Source organism: Myotis brandtii, unplaced genomic scaffold, assembly GCF_000412655.1.
Source record: "Myotis brandtii unplaced genomic scaffold, ASM41265v1 scaffold225, whole genome shotgun sequence".
NCBI classification, from domain to species: Eukaryota; Metazoa; Chordata; class Mammalia; order Chiroptera; family Vespertilionidae; genus Myotis; species Myotis brandtii.
The window spans coordinates 3,811,544-3,824,200 of record NW_005358435.1 but is presented as its reverse complement, the minus strand read 5'-3'; the positions used below and the strand labels follow the sequence as shown (position 1 = coordinate 3,824,200).

The window sequence follows — 12,657 nt, the reverse complement described above, 5'->3', positions numbered from 1 at the left end:
CTGGTCACACCCCCTTCAGGGTGGGGGTCCCCACTGGGGTGCCTGGCCAGTCTGGGTGAGGGGCTGAGGGCTGCTTTCAGGCTGGCGGTTGTTGACTGAAGCTCCCCACCGCTCCTTTTTTTTCTCTTTTTTTTTATTTTATTCTGGGCCAGCTTTAGCTCTGGCTCTAGCTCTGAGGCTTCGTATCTGGTTTGTTTGCCGTTCTATAATCGAAACAATGTATAACTTCAGCTCTGAGATCCCGGCAGGCTGAAAGCTGGTTTCTGGGCTTTTGTTTAGCTTCTACATTTGCAACATAGTACATAGTTGCTTAGAGTTGCAACTCAGAGGCCGGCAAGTTAGGCGGGGAACGTTGGCGTCTGCAGTCACTGGAGCAAGTGAGCCTCCCTGTGTTCACTTCAGTGCATGGCTGCCGGCCGCCATCTTGGCTGACAGTTAATTTGCATAAGGATATGCTGATTAGCCAATGGGAAGGGTAGCGGTCGTACGCCAATTACCATGTTTCTCTTTTATTAGTGTAGATATCGGTATTGGCCCACACATCTTGCTTTTGTGTGCTTAACATTGTTTTAGAGAGTTATTCATTTATTAGAAGTGTTAGAGTTTATTTTTAATAGCTATGTAGTATTCCATTGTAAGAATATGCCATAGTTTATTTCCTGTGGATGATTCTTTAATTTCCTCATTCGTAATTTTTTTGTGTCTTTGGCAAGTATTCACCAAGGTTACATGCAACCTTATGAAGCTCTTTTGTTTTAGAGGCTAGTGAATGAATAATGTAAATTTTAGAGGCTTTTAAAGAAGATTAGTATTCTTATTTTTGTTGCCCTCCCCCCTTTTTTGAAGAGAAAATAAGGCACAAAGCTTGAATGACTTTTCCAAGAAATGGCTACATGGGGAAAAGTATATTTCTTAAGATGAATGAAATCTTAGTCTGTTTCTCCATGATACTATTTTATGGTATGCAAGATGTTACCCTTATCATAGTTTTTATGTTCAGAGAAAGAGAATTGGAAAAGAGAATGTGAATTGAACCATTGTGTTGTGGTAGAAGTTTTGGTTTCTCCATCATATTTCCCATTGTAACAGTTGAAAGAACACTTTTTAGATTCAGCAAGTCCTTTTCTTCCAGTTGTTTTTTACTTAAAGATCGTTGAGTTAGAGATGCATATTATTGTATTTTTCAGGTACCAAAAGAACAGCTTTTGGTCTCTGTTCCTCTCTTGATTAATTATCTTCAAGCTGAAAGTATTGTTGTTCATACTTACGCAGCACATGCTCTTGAGAGGCTGTTCACTATGAGGGGGCCTAACCACACCGCTCTGTAAGTATTGAGTTCTAAGCAATTTACATTTCTTCACCTTGGGGTGGGGTGGGTCAGAGATATCTCAATGTATTCAAAATTTCACTAAGAGTCAGAAAAATAAATGTGTACTGTTTACTCATTTATACTGTCAATCCGGAAGGATCTGAGGCAGCATGCCAGAACAGATAAATTATGATAATCAAGTTGAGTAGAGGAAGTTGCAGCAAAGGAAAGTAACTGGGGTGCATTTAATGAACAGAAATGTGTGTCAGGATCCTATACAGTAGTTAAAGAAACTCTTGAATTTTATGTGTGGTCTCCTAGCAACCAAGTGAAAGAGGGAAACTTGATGAGTTAAAATTTCCACAATGTCCATGAGATTAAACAGTTACTCAGAAGGCATCTCAGAAGTGGGCCTTCATGGAGGGAGTATGCGTAGTAGTTGTGTTCTGAGCAGCATCATGCAGTATAGTTATTTTCAGCTGGCTGTTTTTATGCAGTGCTGAGATGTGACACAGCTGAGTAAAAAAGAATTTTCTATGGTCCAAGATAGTAGCTTTTCTGGCCCGATCCAAGGATAAAATGTAAAACAACAGCATGTCTTTCAGGCCGTTCTTTAACAGTGTTATTTCTTAAACTGAGCTTTGGGTAAGAGATGGAAAACAATTTTAGGTTTTCTTCATCAAGAACTTGAAATGCAGATATTCTCAGAAACCAAGGGTTGAAAGGAGATTATTTTGTTGAGTCAAGCCAGTATCTCTTCAGGACTGGAATTTATGCAGGAAACAGTTCTGAATCTGCTCCACCTCCAGGAAGAAGTGACAGTTCCCTGAGGGTCTGAGTCCTGTCCTTGATGGTGATATGAACCAGGGATGACCTTAACAGCTTCAGATGATGTTGGGTTTGCTCGGGTTTTGGCTTGTTTAACTGATTGGTATCAGATGTGCCTTAGGAATTTAACATGAGCACATATAAAAAATTATTTTCCTAAGCTGTCTGCTGATTGTTGATGGTGGGAGATGGCTCACTTTTATGCCAAGAAGTGTGATTTAATAGTTGCCAAGGGTAATCCATAGTGACAAGCTCAAGAGTTGGTAGTGACTGAAAGCTGTTTTTTCATCTATAGCTTTACAGCTGCAGAAATCGCACCGTTTGTTGAGATTCTGCTAACAAACCTTTTCAAAGCTCTCACACTTCCTGGCTCTTCAGAAAATGAATATATTATGAAAGGTAGGCTGTTTCCCTGGTGTATAGACTATAAGTATCTAATTTCTGGTTATAAGAGTAAATAGTGAGTTGTATACTGTTAGCCAAGAATTAGCTAGGTTTAGGTATTTGGAAATAAAGAATATTGTTTTTTTTACTGTTAACAGTGATTTCAGGAAAAAGTTTTACCTTAATTTGATAGAGAATTCTTATTAAAGAAAAAGTAGCAAACTCCTATTGTTCCTTCCCTAGATTGCTTTAAAAAAAATTTTTTTTTATAGAAACATCAATGATGAGAATCATTGATCGGCTGCCTCCTGCATGCCCCCTAGTGGGAATTGAGCCCGCAACCTGGGCATGTGCCCTTGTTTGGAATCAAACCTGGGACCCTTCAGTCCACAGGCCGACACTCTATCCTCTGAGTCAAACCAGCCAGGGCTAGATTGAATTTCTTGAGGGCAAAGGTTAGATCAAACAACATTCAGTGATGGCACGCTGTGTATGCTGGGTCTTGGTGTGACACCTGGCTGCATTTAGTGGACCCCACACAGGTACTGCCCTCATAGACATACTGCCGAGGATACAGGCAGCTGTAACCACCTGCCAGGTTGTCCATTAGGAGAGTGTCTTGCTGACAGCTCTGACTTCAGGGGCAGGCATTGTCTTATTCAGTGCTGGATTCCAAGAGACTAGCAGTGTCAGATTCGTAGGAAATGCTTTTCAAAGAAACTGATGCCTGGCCCTGACCGGTTTGGCTCAGTGGATAGAGCGTTGCCCTGCGGGCTAAAGGGTCCCGGGTTCGATTCCGGCCAAGGGCATGTACCTTGGTTGCGGGCACATCCCCAGTCGAGGGTATGCAAGAGGCAGCTGATCGATGTTTCTCTCTCATCGATGTTTCTCTCTATCCCCTTCCCTTCCTCTCTGTGAAAAATCAATAAAATTTATTAAAAAAAAAAAAAGAAACTGATGCCTGTCCTGGGTCAGGACCCCTGGGGTGTGTACACATTTGTACATGCATTTATGTGTATGTGTTTTCAGCACTGGACTTCTCCCAATAGCGATAGGTAATGACTGCTGGCCTTTGTTGCTGTGTTCTTCGCGTATGCAAGAGCACCCAGGAAGTACTGTGATATGAGTGAATGAAAGGTTTGTCAGCCCAGAGGAGCGACACTGATCCTTCCTCTAACCCTAGTAACCTAACTCAGGGACAGGCTTTCTCTAGGAAGTAGGTCTAAGCTGAGGTGAGGGATCGATAGCAGTTAGCTAGTAGGAGGGTGAGGCTTTGGCTCAGGTAGAGGAAACATCATTGCAAAGTTTAGGAGGCAAGGGAGTATAACTTTCTATCCTGTGTGTCTGGCATATAGTACGTGCTCTACTTAGGGAACATCTACTCTGTTTGTGCAAAATTGGCTATCATACATTTTTTAGCTTAATGTGTTTATCTCCCATGACAAATGTTTATAGGCATCTTAATGAGCAATATATTTGCAATATGGACCCTCCATAGCTTCATATGTATATTCAGATTTTTCTTATGCTCCTAATCTCTCTTTTAGGGGGGATGATCAGGTGCAATCATGTTTCCAATAGGCCAGGACTGAATGCTTTCTGCCACTGATTTCTAAGTGAAAGAAACTTGGAATACTAATACTACTTCATCCTCCTCTTTGTCTGTATCTTTAGTCACTTCATTATTTTTTTATTGTCCCTTTTAAAATTCTTTAAGCCTTATGCCCTCTGGAAATACTCAATATTTCCCAGCTAACTATTGTTGCCAGTCCCTGGCCTAATTTTAAAAGGGAAATTTAGATTTTAAATACAGAGCTATCTGGAGGTTGTCTAAGGGTCTTAAAATGTCAGATGATGAATTCCCCAACCACTATTTTGTTCTGAAGTTTAACTAAACTATTTGTTTTTGCTGTTTTTATATTTTACAGCTATCATGAGAAGTTTTTCCCTCCTACAAGAAGCCATAATCCCTTATATCCCTACTCTCATCACTCAGCTTACCCAGAAGCTATTAGCTGTTAGTAAGGTAACAGAACCACTTCTGAAAGTACAGCCTGTTTTTAAAAACTCATGCTATAAACTGTTTAAGCATCAGGATTCCCTGGCAATAGGTCAGACTTAAGGAAAAGGTCTTTGAATTCTTCTTGACCCAACAGTTAATGTGCATTTTCTGAAAGTGTGGGGTGACATTAGATTGCAGACATGTAAGCACTCCCCTTTACGTATAGTCTCAAAAACTTTAGAACTTTTTTGTTGTTGTTGTTTTTTTAATATATTTTATTGATTTTTTTTACAGAGAGGAAGGGAGAGGGATAGAGAGTTAGAAACATCGATGATAGAGAAACATCGATCAGCTGCCTCCTGCACACTCCCACTGGGGATGTGCCCGCAACCAAGACATGCCCTTTACCGGAATTGAACCTGGGACCTTTCAGTCCGCAGGCCGACGCTCTATCCACTGAGCCAAACCGGTCAGGGCTAGAACGTTTTTATTCTCATTTAAAAAGTAACAAGTTAAAGAAAATTGAGAAAGTATAGATAATCTGAATCTTAGGAAAGCTTTGTACCAGGTGGACACACAAGAGTCTATTAACTCCTCCTTTGATCAGAAATTTTACAGATATTTGATTCATTCTTTTCCTAATAATTGTATGGGAAGGAGATAAATTTATGGGAAGTATTAGAGGGATTTTGGAGAACAGTGATTATTTTTTCACTGAGGTCTGGGTAAGGGTTTTGGACTACTTTGGACCTTGGGGAATTTCGAGAAGAGAAGCAGGGTCACATCCTTTGCGCCCCCTGCTCCCCTCCTCACACATCTTCTGAGGTCCTCAGCTTTATGTAGTAGCCTTCCAAGAAAACTGCTGATATGAAGGGTTATCACTGTAGATACAGACATCAAAGCCTGTGGAGGTTAAAGTTTGTCTAAGGTCCCACACAAAGCTATTGGCAGAGCCAGGACTTACATGTCCCTGCTCATTTCTTCTGCCACTACTTAGGGCGACGGCTCTAGAAAAGCATGAGTTGAAGATAAGTTCCTTACAGCACAGGCAACTGAGGCTTGTGTTGTCACCTCCCTGTGACTCTGAAATACTTTTTAGTAATAGTATTTAAAAAAAATAATACAAACAGATATTACCAAGTGTTGTTTTGTTTTCTGAATTTTAAAGTGAGTGTAAAATTTTAACATATATGCAGGCTTTTTAGTGTGTTTGGTATTTTCTCTTAATACCATACTGACTTTTAAAAAGATGGCATCTCTTGTAATGTGTTTTAGACAGTTAGGTGTGTTTTCTTCTAAATGACATTTAATATAGTCACTTGGATTATTATAATAATAAGCCTTTTTTTAAAATTTCAGAACCCAAGCAAACCTCACTTTAATCACTATATGTTTGAAGCAATATGTTTATCCATAAGAATAACGTGCAAAGCCAACCCTGCTGCTGTTGTAAATTTTGAAGAGGCTTTGTTTCTGGTGTTTACTGAAATTTTACAGAATGATGTACAAGGTAAGTTAAAGGAGTTGTTTTCTTCTTAACTGAATAAAATTATTGAAGGGGTTATAAACACAGTGTTCCTAACAATGTGAACCTTTTGTGTCAGAGCCATTGATTATAAAGCTGACAGCTGTTATTTTCCTCAACAGAGTTTATTCCGTATGTCTTTCAAGTGATGTCTTTGCTTCTGGAAACACACAAAAATGATATTCCGTCTTCCTATATGGCCTTATTTCCTCATCTCCTTCAGCCAGTGCTTTGGGAAAGAACAGGAAATATCCCTGCTCTAGTGAGGCTTCTCCAAGCATTCCTAGAACGCGGTTCAAATACAATAGCAAGTGCTGCAGCTGACAAAATAGTGAGTCAGATTTATTTTGATGTAAATGTAATTTTCTAAGGTAGCTGAGAGAAACAAGGGATGGCAGATTTTTAAAAATTCTTAAATTTAGTAAAAAGGGAAGTAATTAGGAAATATTAATGTATATTTTATTAGCATTAGGTATCCTTTAGTTATTGCCATGGCGGAAAATAAAAAGATAACAAATAGGTTAAGGTTAATTTAAGAATGTAAAACTAAGGGCTTGTTGAAGTGGGATTATTTTTTTCTACACCTCAGACATAAGAACTAAAGTGAAAATGCAAATTAGATTATTACAGTGTGCTCTCTTTTCCAAGATATATATCACCTGCTTAACTTTTAGAATAATTAAGCCTTGCCACTTTAACTGTTATTTGATCTGTTTTGTTGTAGCCTGGGTTGTTAGGTGTTTTCCAGAAGCTCATTGCATCCAAAGCCAATGACCACCAAGGTTTTTATCTTCTAAACAGTATCATAGAACACATGCCTCCGTGAGTATGAAATACAATCTCGTACATTAGACAAGGATTCTGTTAGGAACTCAGAAAAATGCTGATTTTACATTGTTGCTTTTATTCATTTCTTTAGTGAGTCAGTTGACCAATACAGGAAGCAAATCTTCATTCTATTATTCCAGAGACTTCAAAATTCCAAAACAACAAAGTTTATCAAGAGTAAGTAAAATAATTTCAGTGTTCCTGCAGAAATAATGAAGGAAAGTAGCTTAAAACTCTTAGATGTTATGGTTACACACAAACGTTTTTATCAGTTATAAATGTTACATATAAAATACTTTAAGATGTTTGTATTTCTCAAACACTAAATCATTTCATATATATTGCATTCCAAAGGTTAGTTTATAAACTTAAGTATCAAAATATTTTAAATAGAAATGATAAAAAATATAAATCATAAACTACATGTAGATTTTTTTTGCTTATACTATAAAGGCAGAAAATCTATATGTTAAATTGTATTAAAAGGGAAGTATTGATGCTAAAGTTAGTCATTGGGTTTTTTTTTTTAATGATGACAAATATATCTGGTAAACTACTAAATCACTTATTTAGTGCAGTGAGTCCTATATATTGATAAATTTCCATCTCCTTTCAACAGGTTTCTTAGTCTTTATTAATTTGTATTGCATAAAATATGGGGCGCTGGCACTACAAGAAATATTTGATGGAATACAACCAAAGTAAGTTTGTTTTTATTATTATATTTTAGTGAGAGAAACATCAGTTTGTTCCACTTATTCATTATTCATTGGTCGATTCTTGTATGTGCCCTGCCTGAGGATTGAACCTGCAACCTTGGCATCTCAGGACCATTCTCTAACCAACTGGCCAGGGCTGTATTTTATTTTTAAAAGAATAAACCAATATCTGTTTTATAGATAATTTCATAGTTCTTCGTGCAGTGATTCTATCTGTGTGGTTTTCAAATATTCTTGGGGTATATTAGGTCATAAAGAAGAACATCCTGTAAACATTTCCCTAATTCTCAAAGTTATTCCCTACTCTAGCATTCTCCAAAGCCAGTGTTGTCTTCAGGAGCCTTTAACAGCGTGATTTTTCAAAAGAAAAGTTTGGATCAGTAAAACTGCCTTCATGTATATGCAAAGAATGTTGGGTAACATTCCCCATTTAGTAGGGAAAGAAGGATGTAAAGAAATTGATAGAGGATGGGAAAAAAACTCACTTTAGGTCGCTGTATCTGTGAGGGTATCAAAATAATTCAAAATTGAATAAAATGTAAAAAATGAATTAACCTAAAGAGTAGGACCAGAAAATACACATTCTGGAAATAAAGGATTGTGAGGAAGTCAGCAGTTCATGCACTGCTAGTGGGTGCTTAAATTGGCATGATCTTTCTAGAAAGCAAACATGCACCCTTTCTGTAGAGCATTAAAATGTCTAAACTCTTTGATACCCACTATTTTCATTTCAAAGGATTCATTAATGTATAATCTGAGACATTTGCATCATGGGAAACTTCTAAGATGTTTGCAACAACATGGAATGATGGCCAAAATAATTTTTTAGTACAGCCATTAACATCTACATAGTTGTAGATATGTAGGCATAGAAAATAGGGAAGTTTATAAACCTAAAATGTTAAAACTAGTTATTGCTGGGTGATGGGTGATTCTTTTTTCTAATTCCTAGTTTTATAAAGATTTCTTGAGTACTTTAAAAATAAAAACATACAAAACCAACAATGACTATGAAGATTGAGCATAGGCTTTTGTCTTCACAAAAGATGGTGGCAGCTGGCCACAGGGCAGGTTTGGTGTTTTGTCATCTCTAAGGCTCTACCATTCAATGCAACCTTATTATTTTGAAATTTTTAATATTTATAAGGAGTCACTGAGTATAAATAACACCTGTTTAACTGATAATTATAGTCTAATTTAATATTGACTGGGCTTATTTTGTTTTAACAGAATGTTTGGAATGGTTTTGGAAAAAATTATTATTCCTGAAATTCAGAAAGTATCTGGAAATGTAGAGAAAAAAATTTGTGCGGTTGGCATAACCAAATTACTAACAGAATGTCCCCCAATGATGGACACTGAGTATACCAAGCTATGGCAAGTACTTCATTCTAAAGTTCTTGGAAATTATAGCTTCCTTTCCTATGACTGCAAAATCAGCCAAGCGTACTTTCTTGAGGGCCAAGAGAATTTGGTTCTGATTTTAGCTTCTCCACTAGCAACCATCAGGTCCAAGACATGACTTGTGTGGATCCTTCTGGGCCTAAGAAGATCTTATTTCCTGATTCTTAACATTTTGTTGGGTGAGGGAAAAAATTCATAGACCTTTTGAGAGTCTGGTAAAAGTTCCTGTTCTCAATAATCTCTAACACTATTTTGATAGGTGCCCAAGTAAACTGGCCTCAGTCTTAAGAGAAACTGAATAGGTTCAGGGAAGGTCTTACATGTGTGTGCTCAATGTCCAACAAACCTAACTTTACTTGACCTCTTGCCTCTTCTTCACTTAGCCAGCTAGTCCTTTCATAAAGTGACAACTTGAGGCTTATTCCTTCCACCTTCTAGCATTGAATCTCCTTCATTTGGCTTGGGTCACACAGCCTTCTCACTAGCTAGGCCTGGGTCACACTGCTCGCTTGAGATCTCTGGGGATGGAATAGTTTTCAGAGGAGAAATTGGGGTGCTCTGACTAAAGAATTGAAAAATGGTTTCTGGATAGGCCTAAGCACTGATGTCCATCTTTATTTCATTGGTCCTTTGCTATTCTTGAGACTGAGTCTATAATTTGTGTTTCTAAGGAATTGCTGTGTATTAATCTTTTGTCTTGTTTTCTTCAATCCAGGACTCCTTTATTGCAGTCTCTGATTGGACTTTTTGAGTTACCTGAGGATGATTCCATTCCTGATGAAGAACATTTTATTGACATAGAAGATACACCAGGATACCAGACTGCCTTCTCACAGTTGGCATTTGCTGGGAAAAAAGAGCATGATCCTGTAGGTCAAATGGTGACCAACCCCAAGATTCACCTGGCACAGTCACTTCACAAATTGTCTACTGCCTGTCCAGGAAGGGTAAGTATTAAGTATCTTTGTTATCAAAGGATGCTGTAATCAATAGTCTTTGACACCTTTATGGGAAGTTAAGAGGATAATAGTTGTTCTGGTACCTGTTATCATTGGTCAGCATAATCAAACAAATCATTTATCTATAGTCAAGACTATTTTAAAAATTATGGGCTACAAAAATATTTTAAGCAAATCATTGTCGGGGCAAATCTCAGGGATAAAGCCCTTTGACTAGAAATTTATTTCCACTGTGACTCGGTTGGAGTGTACCAAAAGGGCTAGGGTTTCAGGACACATCCCCACGTTGTGTATTTGATCAAAGGTTGGGGTGTGTACCAGGAGGGAACTAATCAGTGTTTCTAAAATAAGAATGTATTTATTTCCCAGATTGAGTAATTAATTTTATATCCATACTCAGAAATTAAATACTGGAATATAGAGCAAACCTATTAATGCCTATACTTTTCCATTAGCCATTGCCTTTTACAGTCTTTTTTTTTTTTTTTCTTTATTGATTTCAGAGAGGAAGGGAGAGGGAGAGAGAGATAGATACATCAATGATAAGAGAGAACCATCGATTGGCTGCCTCCTGCACACCCTCTACTGTGGATCGAGCCCGCAACCTGGGCATGTGCCCTTGGCTGGAATCGAACCTGGGACGCTTCAGTCCACAGGCTGACGCTCTATCCACTGATCCAAACCAGCTAAGGCGCCTTTTACAGTCTTAAGATGTTTATATTTTTTCATTGTTGTTATGGAAAACAAAAATACCGAGAAATAGTATGCTGACCTTCAATTATTATAATTTGCCAATCCTGTTTGTTTCATGAGTTCCTCCTCCCCCTTTGCTAGAGAATTTTAGAGCCTCGGGCAGCATGTCATTTCACCCATATGTATTTCATTAAGCGTCACTAATTCATAAAGACTTTCTTTTTAAAACATCATCACATTGCCTCTACCACAGTGAACAATAGTAGTAATTCCCCTTTTTAGACCCATTTCATATTTTAAGGCATAAAAGTAATTGAGTTACTTGGGAATGAATTCCTTCAATAGTCATGCGGACTGCTCTTCCCAGAGCTGTGGCAGCTCTCTTGTAGAGATGGGTTTGTGTTGGTAGGATCTCTAATAGCTGGTTTGTGTGTTTCTTGGTTCTTGTAGGTTCCATCAATGGTGAGCACCAGCCTCAATGCAGAAGCCCTCCAGTATCTCCAAGGGTACCTTCAGGCGGCCAGTGTGACCCTGCTTTGAACTATGATTTGGCTAATAAAGCCCAGGATGATTTATGGGGAAAGCTGGGAGACTTCTGAGCACAACTGCATAAAAGCAAAGCAAGTTTTCCTTGTCACAAATTCCATCTTGTAAAAAATATTAAATGTTGTTTTACTCAACCCTGAGCATATTAGGTGGTTTGTGTTATAATAAATAATCTAAGTGGATGGCTTGTCCAGTTTGCAGCTTCAAGGGCCAAGCGTTAATAGTTCAGTATAAGACACTGATTTGAGCATTTGCACTGTTAGGATAACTTTAGAATTTTGACGGACACTGACTGTGGAAACTTCCTTTTTCTCTTACTAAATCCTTTTTTGAGGTTGATGCCAATTTGTGTTTTTCTTGTCCTTTGTATTTTTGTTTGTTTCCTTCAGCTTTTATTTGGCAATGTAAGTAATCACTGGGGTGACTTGCCAAAAAGTGCACATTTCATAGTTTTAAACCTGTAATCAGCAATTTAAAAAAGCCCTAAACTTAATGTATCTAAGGACAGGTTTTTGGTGCTCTCTGATACTTTTATAATGAATTTCTTTAAATTCTTTTTTCCTCTCTCGGACTCCATAAAAATCCTTATTTCTAAGTAATTCACTCAGAATACTTGTCTTTTTGCAAGGGAACATTAATACTCTTCTTTGGCGTTGCTGTATGATATGTGTGGTGGGGGAAAGCAGCGATGAACTACATGAAATCATTTACCTGTTTCTGGCTTTCCTCCCTTATAAACTGGATGATGTGAGAGAGAAACTTGGTAATGGGGAGGCACTGTCTATGTGAAAAAAGCCCCAATAGACAGGTCAAGGCAAAAGTTTCTTGGACCCCAGGAGACCTATTGGAGAGTGGGAAACACGAGAGGAGGCTTATTTACCTTGGACCGGGAGAACATGCCCATCTTCTCGCAGTTAAGAGTCAGCCCTGTGCATCTGGGGAGGAGGGCGATTGCTGTTCTGAGGAACCTCAGTTCTGCAGTAAACAGCAGCTGAGAAGACATCCTGACCGTCTCCAAGTGGGTCTGCAGGGGAAGAAGGGAGTCCAGGTCCTGCCACTCGCAGGCAGAGCAACCTTAGTGTCCTAGGAGCCCCATACCTGAAGTCCAGAGTTAAGCTGGAACCAACCCTACACAGAGAGCATCCTTTGCTGAGACTACAGCTTTCAGGATGGAACGATGGAAGAAGTCCCTGAGATGGTGCCTGCTGAGCACCCTGGCCAGTCAGTGAGGCTCCAAAACCTCTCCAAGGAGGACTTGCAGTCAAAAGGGTGAAGAAGGTAAACACTGTGCCCACCTTCTCCCACAACCACATCCAAATTACAACTAAATTATAGAACCACCACCTGAAGATGAAGAAGGAACAAGGATGAGACTAGTAGGAGGGCAGAGACGTGACTGGGAAGGCCCCACATGTGACAAGAATCGGGAGGAGTATCTCATCTGTGGAGGGGTACCCACA

The 12,657-nt window shown here is 38.7% G+C and overlaps 1 protein-coding gene across 1 annotated transcript in view; it reads left to right on the top strand.

The window, feature by feature from the left end:
- CSE1L (CSE1 chromosome segregation 1-like (yeast)) overlaps positions 1-11,699 on the top strand; it is a 39,435-nt gene extending 27,736 nt beyond the window's left edge. Inside the window, exons 14-24 of the mRNA XM_005866206.2 lie at positions 1,188-1,324; positions 2,433-2,536; positions 4,450-4,547; positions 5,883-6,033; positions 6,171-6,379; positions 6,773-6,870; positions 6,968-7,053; positions 7,496-7,577; positions 8,826-8,972; positions 9,715-9,946; positions 11,102-11,699. Coding sequence (XP_005866268.1) covers positions 1,188-1,324; positions 2,433-2,536; positions 4,450-4,547; positions 5,883-6,033; positions 6,171-6,379; positions 6,773-6,870; positions 6,968-7,053; positions 7,496-7,577; positions 8,826-8,972; positions 9,715-9,946; positions 11,102-11,191 — 1,434 coding nt within the window. The 3' untranslated portion in view covers positions 11,192-11,699. The remainder of the gene's footprint in view (positions 1-1,187; positions 1,325-2,432; positions 2,537-4,449; positions 4,548-5,882; positions 6,034-6,170; positions 6,380-6,772; positions 6,871-6,967; positions 7,054-7,495; positions 7,578-8,825; positions 8,973-9,714; positions 9,947-11,101) is intronic.
- Positions 11,700-12,657: the final 958 nt, after the last annotated feature.